Source organism: Hypanus sabinus, chromosome 8 (assembly GCF_030144855.1).
Source record: "Hypanus sabinus isolate sHypSab1 chromosome 8, sHypSab1.hap1, whole genome shotgun sequence".
NCBI lineage: Eukaryota > Metazoa > Chordata > Chondrichthyes > Myliobatiformes > Dasyatidae > Hypanus > Hypanus sabinus.
This window is the reverse complement of record NC_082713.1, coordinates 122,636,029-122,655,669: the sequence shown is the minus strand read 5'-3', so window position 1 is coordinate 122,655,669 and position 19,641 is coordinate 122,636,029. Positions and strand designations below refer to the sequence as shown.

The 19,641-nt window shown below is 40.0% G+C and overlaps 1 protein-coding gene across 3 annotated transcripts in view; it reads right to left on the bottom strand.

Annotated features, from left to right (window-relative positions):
* Nucleotides 1-2,083: 2,083 nt before the first annotated feature.
* Nucleotides 2,084-19,641, bottom strand: part of LOC132398385 (aldo-keto reductase family 1 member B1-like) — a 39,619-nt gene continuing 22,061 nt past the window's right edge. For all 3 annotated transcript variants that reach the window (XM_059977731.1, XM_059977734.1, XM_059977732.1), the window contains 3 exons: nt 15,360-15,443; nt 11,872-11,954; nt 2,084-2,300 (listed from right to left, as the gene is read on the bottom strand). In XM_059977731.1, the coding sequence (XP_059833714.1) occupies nt 2,270-2,300; nt 11,872-11,954; nt 15,360-15,443 (198 nt within the window). In that variant the 3' untranslated portion in view covers nt 2,084-2,269. The remainder of the gene's footprint in view (nt 2,301-11,871; nt 11,955-15,359; nt 15,444-19,641) is intronic.

The window sequence follows — 19,641 nt, the reverse complement described above, 5'->3', positions numbered from 1 at the left end:
AGGTATTGCACATCGGAAGGTCTAACCAAGGTAGAACATACAAGATAAATGGTAGGACACTGAGGAGTGCAGTAGAACAGAGGGATCCGGGAGTACAGATACATAATTCCCTAAAAGTAGCATCACAAGTAGATAGGGTCGTAAAGAGAGCTTTTGGTACATTGGCCTTTATAAATCAAAGTATTGAGTATAAGAGTTGGAATGTAATGGTGAGGTTGCATAAGACATTGGTGAGACCAAATTTGGAGTATTGTGTGTACTTTTGGTCACCTAATTACAGGAAGGATATTAATAAGGTTGAAAGAGTGCAGAGAAGGTTTACAAGGACGTTGCCAGGATTTGAGAAACTGAGTTACAGAGAAAAGTTGAATAGGTTAGGACTTTATTCCCTGGAGCGTAGGAGAATGAGGGGTGATTTGATAGAGGTGTATAAAATTATGATGTGTATAGATAGAGTGAATGCAAGCAGGCTTTTTCCACTGAGGCCAGGGGAGAAAAAAAAACCAGAGGACATGGGTTAAGGGTGGGAAGAGTTTAAAGGGAACATGGGGGGGGGGCATCTTCATGCAGAGAGTGGTGGGAGTGTGGAATGAGCTGCCTGATGAAGTGGTGAATGCTTTTGACATTAAAGAAAAACTTGCACAGGTATATGGATGAGAGGGGTTTGGAGGGATATGGCCCATGTGCAGGTCAGTGGGACTAGGCAGAAAAATGGTTTGGCACAGCCAAGAAGGGCCAAAAGGCCTGTTTCTGTGCTGTAATGTTCTATGGTTCTATGGAATTAACCTGCAATTCAACCTTCAGGGAATCCTGTGTGAAGACACCCAAGCCCCTTTGCACCTCAGGTTTTTGAACTCTCTCTCCATTTAGAGAATAGTTAACCCTTTTATTTCTTCTACCACAGTGCATGACCATATACTTTCCAACTCTATTCCCCCTGCCACTTTTTTGCCTATTCTCTTTTCTCTACTTTCTCAAATCTACCTGCCCCTCCACCCATCCTTGTATTGTCCACAAACTTGAGGACAAAGCCATGAATTCCATTACTAAGTTATTGAGACACAATATAAAAAAAGCAGTCCCAATACAGAAGCCAAGCCCTATTGTCACCTATGTCACTTCATTTTACTTTAAGAGGTGACGGCGTTCAAGCCTGGCCACAACAGTTGAGCATCCTTCATTGAATTAGCGTTTGGCCTGGAATTGTTACTTTGTTCATGAGACAGCCTTCTAGTGATTGTACCCAGTTACTTCTCCACATTAAACTTGCTCCCTCATGTAGGACAGGTGCATACGAAGCTGACTGTGCTGACTGTGGCTTTGTCTTTCCAGCTTTCAGAGGGACCACTTCACAGGTTATTAACTGTCATCTACATTGTTCAGACATCAGCCAACCCTGTGGAAGGTCGTCAGAAATTAGAATTCAAATTCTACACCCCTTTGGAAAATCCAGTGGTTACAATCTGCAGTAATATCATGATGTTTCTTTGCTTTATTCAATTTCAGTTTGGTGCAGTTTTATTTACTAATATCAGGACAGGCCTCTGGATTATCAGTGTGGTAGTGTATCAGCATAATGTTAGCTTGTTACAGAACTCATGTACAGAATTTCCTGAATTTATGGAATGTGAGAAACTCCTAACAAATGTTTTGAGTGAAAACTGTCAATGGACAAAAAGCATAATCTATTACTGGAATTTTTGATACTTTCAATTGCTAAGTTGCACACATTCAAAGGTAGTGCTCATACGTCACTCTGTTATATTCCTTTCGGTAAACAACTTGGCTGTTTCAAGCTCTCTGATGGATGAAACCCAATAAGCAGTTACATTAAGTTATTCTGGGATTATTACAACCTTTAAAATGTAACACTAAACAGAACTATCATATTGCGAGATGATACTGAAGATTTGGACTTCAGAATTATAAATTTGTCTACTGTAAATGGTTTTCATAAATCCTGTGAAAATATTTTTCCTGCAATCTGACTGTTAGTAATTAGGTAAAGGCAAATTTTCTAAACTGGAGCCAGGAACAGAAAACTGATTCTGGATTTGCACAGTAAGAAAATGGAAGCATCTCAGCAAGAGTGAAATGTTTATTCACATCATTGATACAATCAGTAAGTTACACTGCTAAACCACATCACCATGCAGTTAAAAAACCTGTTCTTCAAAATATCACATTAATTCTGCTGTTCAAATCTACAGATAGGAGAGCCATAACTTTTCAGATAGCTTGTTCCATTTGAAGCCGTTAGTTTGTAACCTCAAAAAGGATAGTCCTTGTGGTTAACACACCTAAAACAAAGAAAAAGTTAGAAGAAGTTTAAGGGCAGGCATATAAAAATCTACGCATGCCAAGATGACTTGCCTGCAATTATATCAAGTTTTATACTTTAACCATAAACAATATTATTCAGATTAGTGTTCTGCACAGACCTTTACTGCAACTCCATTGCCTCAGAGCCAACTCCAGCTCCAACACCTCCCAACCAGAAATCTAGCCCTCAGGTGCAGGGAGCAGGCTTGTGGGTGTTGGGAAGCAACAGAAGTAATTCTTTAGAGAAGCCTGGTAGGCCAGTGACAGAAGGGGGCAGATATAGATGAGGATGGGGTCATACAGTGGATTCACTTCTCTGGGTAGCAAGTCTACAAGTTATTGACTGTAAGCCAGGCCCTTATTTGATACACTGCACGCCCCACTGGCCAATGCCTCACCTTTCCTCCAACCAAACCGAAAAAATCCAAGGTAATTCACATGTGCACTGTTCCAAATGATTGATACTCTTGTATTTCAAATGTAATTAACAACCATTAACATGTACAGTATACTTTCATAATTGCAATTCCTTTTGATAAAAAGCAATGTTAAAAGCTGATTTTTTTTGCAGATTTCAAGGTAACAGCTTAGAGTCCCATATTTCCTTAATTTAAAAAAATCAAACTTTTGCTATTTTCCAAGCATATTTTTAGTTAAATTTGAGTCAGAAGCATTTAAGGGACTGGAAGTGTACAAATTGGGCTTGAGAAGGATATGAAAACCCTCTGCAATTCAGTCAGAGACTTCTTTCTCTACAATGAGCTTGTACTTCTGCACATTTTCCATTGACTTTGCTTCAGCTGCTTGGCTGAAAGAAAGATTTTTTGCTAAAGTGGCAGGTGAAAGGCAAAAATTATGAAATGGACAAGCAACTGCATGTCACAAGCTAGAGAAAGTCTACAGACACTGAAAATCCAAGCCACACACAAAATGCTGGAGGAACTCAGCAGGCCAGCCAGCATCTATGGATAAAAGTACAGTCACATTTTGGCCTGAAATCCTTTGGCAGGACTGGAGAAAAAAGAAAGCTGAGAAGTAGATTTGAAAGGTGGGGGGGGAAGGGAGAGAAACACCAGGCAACCGGTGAAACTTGGAGGGGGAGGGATGATGCAAAGAGCTAGGAAGTTCATTGGTGAAAGAGACAGAAGTCCATGGAAGAAGTGGGGGGGAGGGGGGAGGAATGAAGAGCACCAGAGGGAGGTGATGTGCAGGTAAGGAGATAACATGAGAGGTGCAATGGGAAACGGTGAAGGAGGGGGTAGAGGCATTACTGGAAGTTTGAGAAATCTATGTCCATGCCATCAGGTTGGAGGCTACCCAAATGAATACAAGGAGTTGTTCTTTCAACCCAAGTCTGGCCTTATCCTGACAGTGGAGGAGGCCATGGATGGACATATTGGAATGGGAATGGGAAGTGGAATTAAAACAGGTGGCCACTGGGAGATCCCAATTGTTGTGGCAGATGGAGCAGAGGTCTCCCAATCTATATCAGGTCTCACCGATATACAAGAGGCCACTCCAGGAGCACCAAACACAGTATATGACCCACACAGTCTCAGAGGTGAAGTGCCACCTCACCTGGAAGTATTGTTTAGGGCTCTGAATGGTAGTGAGGGGGGTGGTGTAGGGGCAGGTGAAGCACTTGCTCACTTGTTCTGCTTGCAAGGCTAAGTGCCAGGAGGGAGATCAGTGGGGAGGGACAAATGGACAAGGGGACAAGGGAGTTGCACAGGGAGCGATCCCCGCAGAAAGCAGAAAGTGGGAGTGGGGGGGGGGGGGGTTGGGAGGAGATGTTTTTAGTGGTGGGATCCAGTTGGAGGTGGGGGTGGTTTCAGGGAATTATGTGCTGGGCGTGGAGACTGGTGGGGTGGTATGTGAGTACCACATACCACATACTACCTCTGGTAGTGCAGCATGAGGATGGGGTTAGAGCTGATGTGCGTGAAACGGAAGAGATGCAGTTGAGGTGAGCGTTGATGGAGGAAGGGATGCATTTATTTTTTGAAAGGGGACAGAACCTTCATTTTAGAATGAAAAGCCACATCCTGAAAGCAGATGTGCAGGAGATGGAGGAATTGAGAGAAGGGGGATGGCGTTTTTAAAAGTAGCAGGGTGGGTAGAGGTATGGTCCAAGCAGCTGTAAGAATTTGTTGGTTTATAATAGACATCGGTGGATAACCTGTCACTGTAGAGAAAGGGAACGGAAATGTCGAAGATTGACTAGGTGAATTTGAGGGCCGGATAGAAGTTGGGTGCTAAGTGGATGAAATCGACAAGTTCAGCACTGGTGCAGAAAGCAGCACAAATGCAGTCGTTGATGCAGCATAGGAAAAGTACAGGACAGTCACAAGTCTAGGCTTGCAACACAGACTGTTCCATGTAGTCAACAGACAGCATAGCTAGGACACAAGTGCCATTGGCTATCCCTTTTATTTCAAGGAAGTGGGAGGACCCAAAGGAGAAATTATTTAGAAGGATAATTTCCACTAGGCAGAGGTGAATGGTGGAGGGGAACAGGTCGGGTCTGATGTCCAGAAAAAAAAACTAAGCTTTGAGGCCTTCCTGGTTGGGGATAGAGGTGTATATGGACTAGACATACATAGTAAAAATATGATGGGGACCAGGGAGCCTAAAATCCTTGAAAAGATCAAGCAACTGCATGTTATTATCAGATTAAATCCATAAGGCTCAATCAGAATCAGGAAAATTGCAGTTTGAATTCAAAAGATAAATCAGATACAGAAAGGCCAAAATGTACAAGAAGTACAGAAGTTATTTGGTGCTGTTAGAGGTACTTACAATTGAATAAGCAGCTTCAATGTAGTTGAAAATATAATTTGTACACAATTATTGGACAGGAGGAGGAACCGAGCTTTTGACAACAGTTCCCTTGTTTTTAAATCCTAAAACTGCAATTATCAATAACTTGAGAAACAGAAGTTTCTCCCTTTGAAGATTTGGAACCTCAAAAGCAACACTCACTGCTCTAAAAGACTCATTTTAGTTAAATGACAGCTTTTTCAACTTGTTGATCTAGGACGGAGGCAAAATTGGACAGGACAATGAAGCATCAGGTAGTGAGAGTCAAGGTCACCCACATTAACAAAGAATGGCTTAACTGAAGCTCCATTGAAATATTCCTTTAGTTCCAACTCCCCTGCTGGGCAAATAGAAGCTATGTTCTTTAAAGACATTTCTTGCTTGGGATGTCTGCAATCTACCCTTGGTTGGAGATTAATTAACCTTTGCCTTGCTACCTTTTCCATAGTGACCACCACTCTGCCTCAAAGAGGATCAGAGTCTCTTTCACCCCCCATTTGCGACATTTACCAGTAGTGTTGCTGACAAAGGGCCCCAAAGCATTGAGGATTCATCCCTACCACCCATCCAACAATCTCTGGACTCAGTACCCTCTGGAAGAGGTACAGAAGCATCAGGACTAGGACTGCCAGACTGGGAGTTTCCTCCATCAGGCTAAGACTAATGAATAAATATCCTGCCACCACTAAGGTGGCATCACTCAGACATCCAGCAACTTACTTTTGCTGCACTTCACTCCCAGCATTTGAATTATATTTTAAACTTATGTGCTGTGTGGGTGTCCTGCGGTCCAAAGGAACATTGTTTTGTTTGGTTGTACATATGACCATCAATTTGAACTTGTTTTCTTCATTTCACCCTCTCATTGGTGAGGCCCTGGGTGGCTGGGCTGGAAATTGTCTTGATTTATTCATTCCTAGGATGCATTGTTGGCAATAATGACATTTAATGTCATTCCTCAAATGGCCCTAACTAAGTCAAGTTGGTCAGCTCAGAGACACCTTTTGGCCAAGGTAAAATTTTCTCTCCAAAGAGCATTATTGGAATAAGGTTTAAGCTTGTCAGCTATCGAAAGCTGAAACTGGAGAACCTCTTCAAAATTATGAAAATATACAAAGTATACTTAAAGAACTAAGGACCTGAGGGACAGAGTGTCAAATGGGGAAAATTGAAGAAAAATATTTATATCCTAAAGGCAAGAGGATAATCAGTGAAGAGTAGGGACAAGATGTGTTTGGAATCAGAAGATACAAGGGATGTTTCAATTAATACAGATCAGAAGTAATCTTAGTAGAGATGGACATTGTGGTTGGAGAAGGCAATGAGGTACATCTTGGTTGAATTAAAGGTGGCTAAATCTTTCGGGCTTGTTGGAATCTATCCCAGGCTGCTAAGGGGGGCAGAGAAGAAATCTTACTTCTTGCAAGATCAGCAAGACTAAGCTAAGCAATTACAGACTGGCAAATCTGGTATCAACTGCAGTTCAGATAGAGCCATTATCTTCTAAAAACCTTCTTGTACTTCGACATCTAGTCAAGCAAAAATCCCCAATATCCATACCAGCAGCTGGATACCCAACTTAGACAAAAGACGTGTTTTCACAACTAATTATGCAATCACAAGTCTTTGGGACCTAAACTTCTGCAATTTTCACTGATCAATAGTCTTTCCTCTCTACAGTCCCGAGGCCCAGAACTTAACTGGACAAGAACATTAGAAGGTATTGCTGCAAATACAGGTCAGAAACTGGACAGCCTCTAACACAGTAACATCTTCTAACTCAATATCTTTCTAGGTTACAAGCCAATTTATGGGTGCAACAGAACATAGAAAAGCTACAGCACAATACAGGCCCTTCGGCCCACGAAGTTGTGCCAAACACAACTTCCTTAGAAATTACTGGGCTTACCTATAGCCCTCTATTTTACTAAGCTAAAAGTACCTATCTGAAAGCCTCTTATAAGACCCTATTGTATCCACCTCCACCACCATTGCCAGCAATCCATTACATCCATTCACCACTCTCTGTGTAAGAAACTTACCCCGACATCTCCTCTGTACCTACTCCTCATGACCTTAGACCTGTGTCCTCTTGTGGCAACCATTTCAGCCCTAGGAAAAAGCCTCTGACTATCCACACGATCAATGCCTCTCATCATCTTATACACCTCTATCAGGTCATCTCTCATCCTCCGTCGCTCCAAGGAAAAAAGGCCGAGTTTACTCAACCTATTCTCATAAGGTATACTCCCCAATTCAGGTGACATCCTTGTAAATCTCCTCTGCACCCTTTCTAAGGCTTCCACATCCTTCCAGAAGTGAGGCAACCAGAACTGAGCACAGTACTCCAAGTGGGGTCTGACCAGGGTCCTATAGAGCTGCAACATTACCTCTTGGCTCCTAAATTCAATTCCATGATTGATGAAGGCCAATGCACCATACATCTTCTTAGCCACAGAGTCAACCTGCGCAGCAGCGTTGAGCGTTGTATGGACTCGGGCCCCAAGATCCCTCTGATCCTCCACACTGCCAAGAGTCTTACCGTGAATGCTATATTCTGCCATCATATTTGACCTACCAAAATGTACCATTTCACATTATCTGGGTTGAACTCCATCTACCACTCCATCAGCCCAGTCCTGCATCCTATCAATGTCCCGTTGTAACCTGTGACAGCCCTCCACACTATCCTCAACACCTCCAACTTTTGTGTCATAAGCAAACTTACTAACCCATCCCTCCACTTCCTCATCCAGGTCATTTATAAATAATCACGAAGAGTAAGGGTCTCAGAACAGATCCCTGAGGCACTCCACTGGTCACCAGCCTCCATGCAGAATATGACCTATCTACATCTGCTCTTTGCCTTCCATGGGCAAGCCAGTTCTGGATCCACAAAGTAATATCCCCTTGGATCCCATGCCTCCTTACTTTCTCAATAAACCTTGCATGGGGTACCTTATCAAATGCCTTGCTGAAATCCATATATACTACATCTACTACTCTTCCTTCAATGTGTATAGTCACATCCTCAAAAAATTCAATCAGGCTTATAAGGCACGACTTGTCCTTTACAAAGCCATGCTAACTATTCCTAATCATATTACACCTCTCCAAATGTTCATAAATCCTGCCTCTCAGGATCTTTTCCAACAACTCCATGCACCGTATGCATGCATAGTGGTGCATAGCAGTGGTGCATGCATCACTGCTATATACAGCACCATCACTGCTATACACACTGAAGTAAGACTCACTGGTCTATAATTTCCTGGGCTATCTCTACTCCCTTTCTTGAATAAAGGAACAACATCCACAACCCTCCAATGCTCCGGAACCTCTCCCGTCCCAATTGATGATGCAAAGATCATTCCCAGAGGCTCAGCAATCTCCTCCCTCACCTCCCACAGAAGCCTGGGGTACATCTCATCTGGTCCTGGCGACTTATCCAACTTTCTGCTTTCAGAAAGCTCCAGCACATCCTCTTTCTTAGTATCTACATGCTCAAGCTTTTCCAGTCTGCTGCAAGTCATCACTACAATCACTAAGATCCTTTTCTAAAGTGAATACTGAAGCAAAGTATTCATTAAGTACCTCTGGTTCCATACACACTTTCCCACTGCCACACTTGATAGGTCCTATTCCTTCACGTCTTATGCTCTTGCTCTTCACATACTTGTAGAATGGCTTGGAATCTTCCTTAATTCTGCATGCCAAGGCTTTCTCATGGCCCCTTCTGGCTCTCTTAATTACGTTAAGCTCCTTCCTATTAGCCTTATAATCTTCTAAATATCTAACATTACCTAACTCTCTGAACCTTTTGTAAGCTTTTCTTTTCTTCTTGATTTATTACAGCCTTTGTACACCATGGTTCCAGTACCCTACCATAACTTCCCTGTTTCATTGGAACGTACCTATACAGAGCTCTACACAATTATCCCCTGAATATTTGCCACATTTCTTCTGTACTTTTCCCTGAGAACATCCGTTTCCAATTTAAGCCTCCAATTTCCTGCTTGATAGCCTCATAATTCCCCTTACTCCAATTAAAAGCTTTTCTAACTTGTCTATTCCTATCTCTCTCCAATGCTATTGTAAAGGAGATAGAATTATGATCACTATCTCCAAAATGCTCTCCCACTGAGAAATCTGACACCTGACCAGGTTAATTGCCCAATACCAAACCAAGTACAGCCTCTCCTCTTGTAGGCTTATCTGCATACTGTGTCAGGAAACCTTACTGAACACACCTAACAAACTCCACCCCATCTAAACCCCTCACTCTAGGGAAATGCCAATCAATATTTGGGAAATTAAAATCTCCAATCACAACAACTCTGTTAATATTACACCTTTCCAGGATCTGTTTCCCTATCTGCTCCTCGATATCCCTGTTATTATTAGGCGGCCTATAAAAAAAATACCCAGTAAAGTTATTGACGCCATCAGGTCTGCTGCACCATTTCATGAAGGCTGATCCATTTCCCTCAGCCCCAATCACCAGCCTTCTCCCTGTACCCTTTCATGTCTTGACTAATGAAGAATTCATAAACCTCTGCCTTAAATATACCCAATGATTTGGGCTCAACAGCCACCTGTAGCAAAACATTCCATAGATTCACCACTACCTGGCTAAAGACATTCCTCATCTGTTCTAAATGGACATCCCTGTATTCAGAGGCCGTGTCCTTTGGTCTTAGATTCTACCATAGCAAAAATCTTTTCCGCATCCACTCTATCAAGGCCTTTCAACATTCAATAGATTTCAGTGAGATCATGATTCTTCTGAATTTGAGTACAGACCCAGAGCCATCAAACACTTGAGCCTTAACTGAACCCCGTTGTTAACAGCAAATGCAAATTAACTAGATCCACTGAATGCACTAAGGTTTACTTGTCAGCACCTTTCAAACAGGTAACTTCAGCAATCTAGGTGAACAACACACATGTGCCCATCGTCTGCAAGCTCCCTTTCACAACTACCATTTTACCCTGGAGACATCACCTTCAGTTAAGTGTCAAAATCATGCAATTTAAGAGTATTATGGAGTTTGCAGTGATTCAAGAACCACCTTCTCAGGACAATTACATAAAGTAAATGACAGCAACACCCACAATAAATCAGTAACTGTTTAGAAAGATCATGTGTGCTAGTTTACAATTTACAGGTGTCTGGGATTGTGATTTTGGAGCATATCAATTATAGGATTAAAACAGTGGTGCCAGAACTACATTGGACAAACGTGTGTTGGAAATAGTTAACAGCTGACACGCCATTCTTTCATTCATGAAATAAGTGTTGCAGGAAATGCCAGCTTTTTTGTTGCTTTTATGTAATTACTCTCAAGGTGCGAGCTTAAACCAAATCAAATGAAGATTATCCAACAGTGGGAATAATCACAAATGTTTGTTTTTATCCTGGCCTTGCCAGTCAGGACCAGAGTTCTTAATCCTATATGGAAGATCAACTCCTTTTTAAAATACGATTATGTTTTGGATGATATGTCTGAGGAACTCAAACAACAGCAGTTTCCACATCCACATGTATTTTGGTAGATAATGGAAAGGTTGAGATGGTAGTGAATGGAACAGAATCAAAGTACTGGGGGAGCACAATTTCCGTCCAGCTAATTACTGAGCTCTGGGTCAAACTTAATCCTAAATTTCCAATATTATTCTCACCAAAATAAACACTGTACACAAACTATTATGTTTGATCAAGATCAGCTTTAAGCAGCTTGTACAATTAACTCAAACATCACTTTCAGGTGATCTGATACAACCTTTCAGTTAATCTGATACAACCTTCATCTTGGCACGAATCATGTACAACCTTTGCTGTTATAATAGTTTCATCTCTTCCCATCATTTCAACTTGCTTGAATTTAAGGTTATCTAACCATGTGCAGATTTTCCCCCCCCAAGTTCCTTTCACCAGCTACCACATTCCACTAGCTTCAGCATCTTGCTAGGTGTTACTCCAAAGCCATACACCTTTGCCTTAAAGAAGCCTCATATGTGGAGAGTACACATGCAGAAGTGTCAAATTGCTGGAAGCACTCAGAACAGGTTGAATAATGCTGGATTGTTTATATTCTGTAATATTATTACAACTTCATTCATTTAGAAAAAAATGGGAAGTTTTCCAATACTATTCCAGTTCATCACTTAAGAAATGTTTGAGCTCAGTAACGGTCTGGTAATTGAAGACAGAACACATTGCCTGTTCAATTATTCAAATGGAATTGCAGCACACTCACAAGTGGAATAGTCAAAGCCATGCTACAACTGTTTGAAAACCTATTATGCACATCAGAAGTTCTAGACATTCATTGGTCAAAGCTTTCTATTAGAACAGCAAGATGTGAGAAGCAGCTTTAAAAAAGTAAACAGAGCCAAAAAGCAGGTATTAAAAAAATCTCTAATTTATGAACCAAAATAAAAACTAAGGAAAAATGAGAAGAACGTGGAAAACGTCAGTACAGTGAAGATTCAAGATCTAGGAATATAGTGGAATTCTCAGGTAGATTATAAGGTCCGATATTACCCAGTCAGCCTGGCACCAGTAAAGGACTCTTAGCCAAAGTAATGCAAACACTTCTCTTTTATTTTATTTCTTCATGTAACATGCTACTGGGGACAAATCAGCTTTTACTAATGGGGACTGCTTCTGTCTGTCAATGGAGTAGCAGTAATTTCAGCCTTAATAGATACGTGCATACAACTCACCATTCTAGAGGACAGCTTCGCCAATTCCTGTTGAAGGAAAGAATACTCTTCATTTCCTCATCACTCAACTGAAAATCAAACACCTGTAACAGCAGAAACACAATTAGATTGTAAAATTAAAATAGTGAAAGATTGGTGAAATGACACACGACATGTGGAAATAATCTTACCATGAGCTTTTCAGCTGGGATTTAATAAGGAGCTGAAAAGTAACCATAGCATTTGATCTTCCAAAGACAAATCAGAAGCCTCAAGTTTACTGTCATAAATTTAGTTCTTTCCCCCATCCACCCCTAAAAAATGCACTATACAGAGCTAAACTTAACTATGAGCTGGTGCAATGCATCACCTTCATATCTCCTCTTCCTATCCCCTCTTACAACCTTGGCTCAGGAAGTAAACCAAAAGAGTTGGGCCGCGACAGGAATGAGAAACAGAAAATTTTTATTAAGGTAATGGAAGAAGGGTGATCGTGATGTGGTAGTGCTGGCTGCAGAATGGGAGAGGGGGAGAGGGAATGGCCTTGTTTTAAAAGCAGTTCCCAGCTGGTGCTGGCAATGGAAGGCTCATTGCAGGTATCCCAAAGAACCAGGTTAAAGAGGAAACATAGGCCAGGAAATGTACAGGACATAACCTCATCCCTAAAAAGTTTGCTCTGGTGCAACCTAAAGCTACCCCAGTGGCAGGGACATGATATAGAGAGCTTCTGATTAAGCTTACCAGCAACCTGACACACCTGGCATGACCTAGAGTACTGTGCTACATCAGGCTTCACACCAGACCAGAAGAAATGCCTAAGTGTACAATCAAGAGTTTTCCTAGTGCCCAAATGATCAGCGAGGTTATGATCGTGAGCCAAACACACTATGTCAGGCTGGGAAACATCAGGATCAATTTGATAAACACTACTCAAATCATCCTGAACAGACATTTTTGGAGACTGCTTTCTCACTAACACCCATTGCTAATAACCACACAAGGCCTCTAAATTGTTTCCTCTTCAGAGGGGACAAAAGGGTCTTTTTCTGTTCAAGTGCTAGCTGTTCACAAGAGGAAACACGTGGCCAAACCCTGTTAGATCTACATCACCTTAAGCCATAAAAGTGTCACAGATTGGGAGACTGTCAGAGCTCTTGCCTTGCCTTTGATCTTTCTTGGACATTGCATGAGTAGTAACACAAACAGGAAAGGTATCTGGATAGTCAGCTCAAGCTGATCTGCACCACAGGATTAGAGGTTACTTCAGGAGTAGAGAGCACTACCACCTGCCAAATTGTTTCCTAGAATGAAAGGCATGCCTTCAATTGGTATCTGGGAACAAAGGGCCACAACTTCACCAGAAACTGAACCTGATTGGAGACAAAAGTTATGCAAAGACATGGATAAAAGAAAACCTGTACCAAACTCTCTTACAAGTGTCTCTGAACCCAAAGCAAACTCAGAATAGCAAAACATCCTACAGAATTAGACTGAAAAGCTCTGATCTTAATGGGTTGCTTTGACTCAGGATCAGAGGCAGGAGAAATGAAACCATCCGTTAGGGAGAGCCAGCCAGCCAACTCATGTTCCTTGTTTGAGATGTCACCAAATGGAGACAGGAGTCTGTTAGTTTTCACAAAAGCTACAGGCTTCACAGATTCCTGATTTTCATTAAGCACTGAGCATTCAGTAATTAGATGACCAGGCTTCTTGCAGTAGAAACATGGCATTCTCAGATGTAAAATTCTTAGGCAAGGTTGAGGTGGGCTACTGGTTTTAAAGATAGTGCTTGATAAGATAGACCTGCACCCAGCTTGCTGTTTACAGGGAACACTGACTTTGTGGGTGAAGACATACTCATCTTCCAATATGGCAGCTTACTCAAGGGTTGATGCCTTTTGCTCATTTAGACAAACAGATGCAACATCAGGCAGACAGCTCTTCAATTCCTCAAGCATGAAGAGTTAACCACGTTGTTCTTTAACTCAAATAGAAATTAAACACCGCTGGTCAAGCAGACTCCCCACCCACATCCCCGACAAACTCAACATGCTTTCCCGTCAAGCTTACTATAGCGAATAAAGTGTTGCCTGACAAGACTCAGGAACTAATTCACAAGATTTCAAGAAAGCCATTTTGACCCCATCACAATCAACATGAGAGAAGTACTTCGGCATCCTTCTCAGCAAATGGTGGAGCTTATTTACAATGGCTACCTACATGAAATACAGGATTATGTATGAGACTTCTTAAACTACAACTCCATAAGGAAACGCTCATGTTCTAAATGTAGTTTGTGTTCCTTATTCCTGTCCACTAATTGCTTCACTTGCAGCTCTGTCCATCTCGTTTAGCCTCAACTCAATGCCAGCCTCTGACAAAGGATTATGGATTGGGCACTATGGGACAGGTTGAACTAGCTTCAAGAACCCCATTGTCTATCAACACTTCTTGACAATTTTTATACTCCTTTCAACCATTTTCAGTGTTAGTAAGCTCAATTTTGTAATCAGGAGCCAGCTGCAAAAGTTGATCTTTTGTAAACTGCTCAAGCAGCTCCTCAGAAGGAGCTTTAATGAACACTTCAACAGATGCCATATTTAAAAGTTTCCATACACTAAAAGTACTGACAAGTATAGAGATAAGCACAAACGTAACAATTGTGGCATTTATTACAAAGCAACACTGTGTACGCAACACACACGAGGGCCCAGCAAATAGCTACCTAGATACAAATTTTGTTCTCTAGAAAATAGCCATTAAGACCACAATTACAAAAATAAAACTAGATGTTACCACCAGAGTAGCATAGAATGGATTACCCACCCCAGACAAGCATCACAATTCTTCAATGGAGACTGCCAGTCATCCTAATTAACAAAACTCAGGGTACTAGTTACAAACAAGTTCAAAGGTAGAACTTCATAGAAGCCAATCATGGACCCACCACAAAAGTCCCTAAAATTTAGTCACTTTAACTCACCTAACTTAACCTATTTGCTTTAGCTTTCTCTCATTCTCTTCCCCCAACACACAACAAAATGAATATGGCAATTAAGTGGTAATCTAAGCACAATGAAAGTGCAGATCTAAGAATCAAATGAAAACCCTACTTCGTACTGGACAACAGGCAACTTTAAAAACTTCAGGAAGCATAGGCCATCAGCCTATGGTCATGCAGTTCTGAAATGCTTACCTCATCTACTTAAAAACACCTTGAAAACAATAAAGGAGTGACCCATAGGAAAAACTGATTTACTCAGTTCAGCTGGAACACATTCCCTCTCTAACCAGCATACTTATGCACTAGCTAACTTAACAGCACTCAAACAACCACACTCACCCAGCAGCAGTTGTACCAAAAAGAAGAAAAATGGCAAAACAGCTTAAGAAGTCCCCAGTAAGTGCCAGCAATGGAAGGGTAATTGCAGGTGTTCCAGGGAACTGCACCACAAATTAGAGGAAACAGGCCAGGAAATGTTGAGGAATACGCCTCAAATCTTACTTACCTGAAAGTTTTCCTTAATTCGCTCTGGAGTGACAGACTTTGGAATTACAACCAGCCTTCTTTGAATCTGGAACCGGATCAACACCTGAAACCAAATCCACTGTAGTTAGAGCCAATAGCCTGCTGTAGAATATTAATGATGACCGCAGATTTACTGCTTAAATATAGGGTGGATTCCATTGGCCAATTGTTTTGAAATCCCTACCATGTGATTTATGTGCAGAAGTGACAGTCCAAAAGAGGAAGTACAGACAAACCTCGATTTCCTATATTGAAAGGAAACTACCCAGGTCACAGAAGAGGCTGCTGAGCTGTCGTGTTGGAAATACCTTTTATCACAAGGGCCTGTACACAAGAACCCCAAATTTGCCATTCAGCTCCAAAATCTGTTCAAATTGTAGGACACCACAATTTAACAAATCAGGAACAATGAAAGCAGTGTTAACTTAAAAGGTGGGACATTCATCCATTGGGCAAAAAGCAGGTCCTGAGCATATTGCTGACACCAAATGGAACAGAACCTACCCCTTTCTGTCTCAGAACACCAGAACTGCCAATCACAGCACTAAACTGGTAGTTTCTGTAAAGAAACATGTTACATGCTAAATTAAAGAACAGATTTCCATCCTTCCAAACTTTTTACATCAATAGGTAAGGTAGTAGAAGGAGAATAAACACTCACCCAAACTATCTAACCAACTATGGAACTCTTCTTTAGTGAACTGAGCAGAATGAAATTTGAATTATGGCTTTTATAGATGAATAACCATTAAATATTTAAGTAAATCAAGAAACAGTTCTTCGGAAGTTAATATTTCAAACTAAAAGTCACAGAGCAAATACATTAAAAATCTTAAACACTGTGGATTCTGGTTAATCAGGCCATCAGTTAAAAGGTGAAGCCACTTAATTTGGACAACACTTAACGAGCAAAAACTAAATCAAGAAAATAGCCAAGATTCCCTTCATTTATTTGGGATACAATGTCACTTAATTAGGCAAGAGATAGATAGTCATTGGCACTTGTGATGCTTAGACTTTACCATGCTTGAAACCACCAGTTTACATATGCTTGTGTGATGTTATGTTATCCATTTGAATGGACACAGATTCAAAAAGCAGCAATCTTTGATAATTTTTAAAGTTTTGTCTGTCTTTAAAAAAAAAGAGACCCTTGCCAAGTAATCTCAAAAAGATTTGTCAATAACCAAATAAAATTACCTAGACCAAATTAAAACCCATCCAGCCAACACCACTCATCGTTGGCTGGCAGAGATAACGGAGTGCCGAGAGTGACTGCTGCATGGTCGATACATCAGCAAGATAAACTGTAATGATGGGCATGACACAAAGAACAGGGAGCATTCCAAAAGTAATGTGTGAAGAATCCAGGAGTTGGAGGCCCTCAGTATTTTTCCATTTTAACTGGACAAGATGTACATGTTGATTGGACCAGAGGGAGAAGCTAAGAAGCTGGGTCACAAAGAATTTAAAGGAACAGACGGCTGGTTGCCAAATGGAATGTCAGCACATTAAAGAAAGCATATGGTGAGAAAGGCATTGCTGGGGGGGACGTCACGTGATGACGTAGGATCGAGACGCTGGAACCTAGCTCTCCCGTAAAAAATCAATAAATTAATGTTTAAGTTAAGAAAAGTTAGTCAATACTTTCTAAAAGTTACTTATAAACTACTCTGGATTGTTTCAAGTTATGCCTCACAAACAGAAGATGAAGAAAACTACTACTGTGAAGACAACGCAAGTTGGAACAGAATCAAGGCCTACTTCTGCTAAAGAACCACGGGCTCAGGTACATTTCACCTCCAGCGACACAGAACAGGAAACTGCGGCAACATCGATCAATCCTAAAGAAAAAGACCAACGAGAACTGCGCAAACGTGAAGAAAGGAGCATGCGTAAACGTAAGCAACCAGAACTACACATCCCAGTTACGACTGAAACCGAAAGTGAAAGTGAATCTGAGGGAGAGTCAGATTCTCTGGAAAAATCAGATGAAGATGGAAGTAAAAGTTTTTCTGGAAAAGAAAAGACTTTGATGCAAATAATGCGTAAATTAGGCGCATTAAAAGTAATCAAAAGAAAAATGACAAATATGGAGATTATGTTTGATAAAATGACAAAAAGACAGGAAAAAATGGAAAAGAGAATTATAGATTTGGAAACTACAATGGAAGACATAGTTGAAAGAATGAATAAAATGGAAAATGATACTACTGCCTGGACATCAGAAAGAAAACAATTTATGGAAAAAATTGATAAGCTTGAAAATTTTAGTAGACGAAACAATATTAAAATTGTTGGACTTAAAGAAGATATAGAAGGAGAAAATCCAATATTTTTTTTTCAAAAATGGATCCCTGAAAAATTGGAAATGGAAGGAGAAATTCTAATTGAAATTGAAAGGGCTCATATAGTCTTAAGGTCAAGACCTCAAGCTGATCAAAATCCACGATCAATTTTGATAAAATGCTTAAGATACCAAGATAAAGAAAAGATCCTGAAGGCAGCTGCCCAATGTGCCAAAAAGAGAAACGGGCCATTGATGATAGCAGGGAAGGCAGTTCTTTTCTATCCTGATATAAGTTATAACCTTTTGAAGAGAAAGAAGGAATTTAACCCAGTGAAAAAAGTCTTATGGGAAAAGGGTTATAAATTTATAATGCGTCACCCAGCAACACTGATAATTTTTTTGGAGGAGAGAACAAGAAGATTTTTTTTTTTACCAATTATCGAGAAGCAGAGGAGTTCGCACAAAAACTTCTATTTATTCACTAATTACTCATACAGACTTCCAAGCGTAATGGATTAAAGAAGATAGAGACAGTGAACAGAAGTGATGGACATTTAAGGATGATACAGGGGAGAAAAGCAAAATTTCAGAAATACTAATTGAGAATAGTATTTTTTTTCTTCTTTTATATATATACTTTTTTATGTTGCGGGGGGAGGGGCTGGGGAGCTTTGGATCAGTTACTACAGGATTCACGTGTGTAATCATGGTGATCGCCATGACCCGTACAACAGAGGGGGGTAATGTTGTGTTTTTTTTCACAACATTAGTAGGGGGGTATTTTGTTTTTTTCTTTATACTCTATTTTTCTTCTACCTTTCTGCCTGGATGATCAGTGGGGACACACATAGCAACATGGAGAATTTTACAAAGATTTCCCAAGATACCACAAAAGTTGAAAGATTAGGTATTATTATAGATTGGAGTAACATAATTAAAAATAATGACTAATTTACTAAATTTTTTAAGTTTTAATGTTAACGGGCTTAATGGACCGGTAAAAAGAAAAAGAATTTTAACATACATTAAAAAAATGAAAACCGATATAGCTTTTTTACAAGAAACACATTTAACAGACATAGAACATCAGAAATTAAAAAGAGACTGGGTTGGAAATGTTATTGCAGCTTCATTTAATTCAAAGGCGAGAGGAGTTGCAATTTTGGTTAATAAAAATTTACCAATTAAAATACAAAACGTATTAATTGATTTGGCGGGGAGATATGTAATTATACATTGTCAAATTTTTTCAGAACTATGGACTCTTATGAATATTTATGCACCAAATGAAAATGATGTAAAATTTATACAAGAGGTCTTTTTGAATTTGGCTAACGCACATGACAAAATATTAATAGGTGGAGATTTTAACTTTTGTCTAGATCCAGTTTTAGATAGATCAACAAAGGTTGTCACAAAATCAAAAGTAGTAAAATTAACTCTATCATTGATGAAAGACTTAAATTTGATTGATATATGGAGAAGAATTAATCCAAAAGAGATTATTCATTTTATTCAAATAGACATAAGACATATTCAAGGATAGATTTTTTTCCTATTATCAACGAATATTCAAGATAGAGTGAAAAATGTGGAATATAAAGCGAGAATATTGTCAGATCATTCTCCTTTGATAATGACAATGACAGATAAAGAGGAATCAATTTATAGATGGGATTTAATTCAATATTACTAAAACGTAAAGATTTTTGTGATTTTATGAAAAAGCAGATTCAGTTCTTTTTAGATACAAATTCACATTCAGTTGATGATAAATTTATATTGTGGGAAGCAATGAAGGCATATTTGAGAGGTCAGATAATAAGTTATACTTCTAAAATTAAGAAGGAATATATGATAGAAATAGATCAATTGGAAAAAGATTACAAAATTAGAAAAAGAATCTCAAAGAAATATGACAGAAGAAAAACAAAGCCAACTTATTAATAAGTTACAATATAATACACTCCAG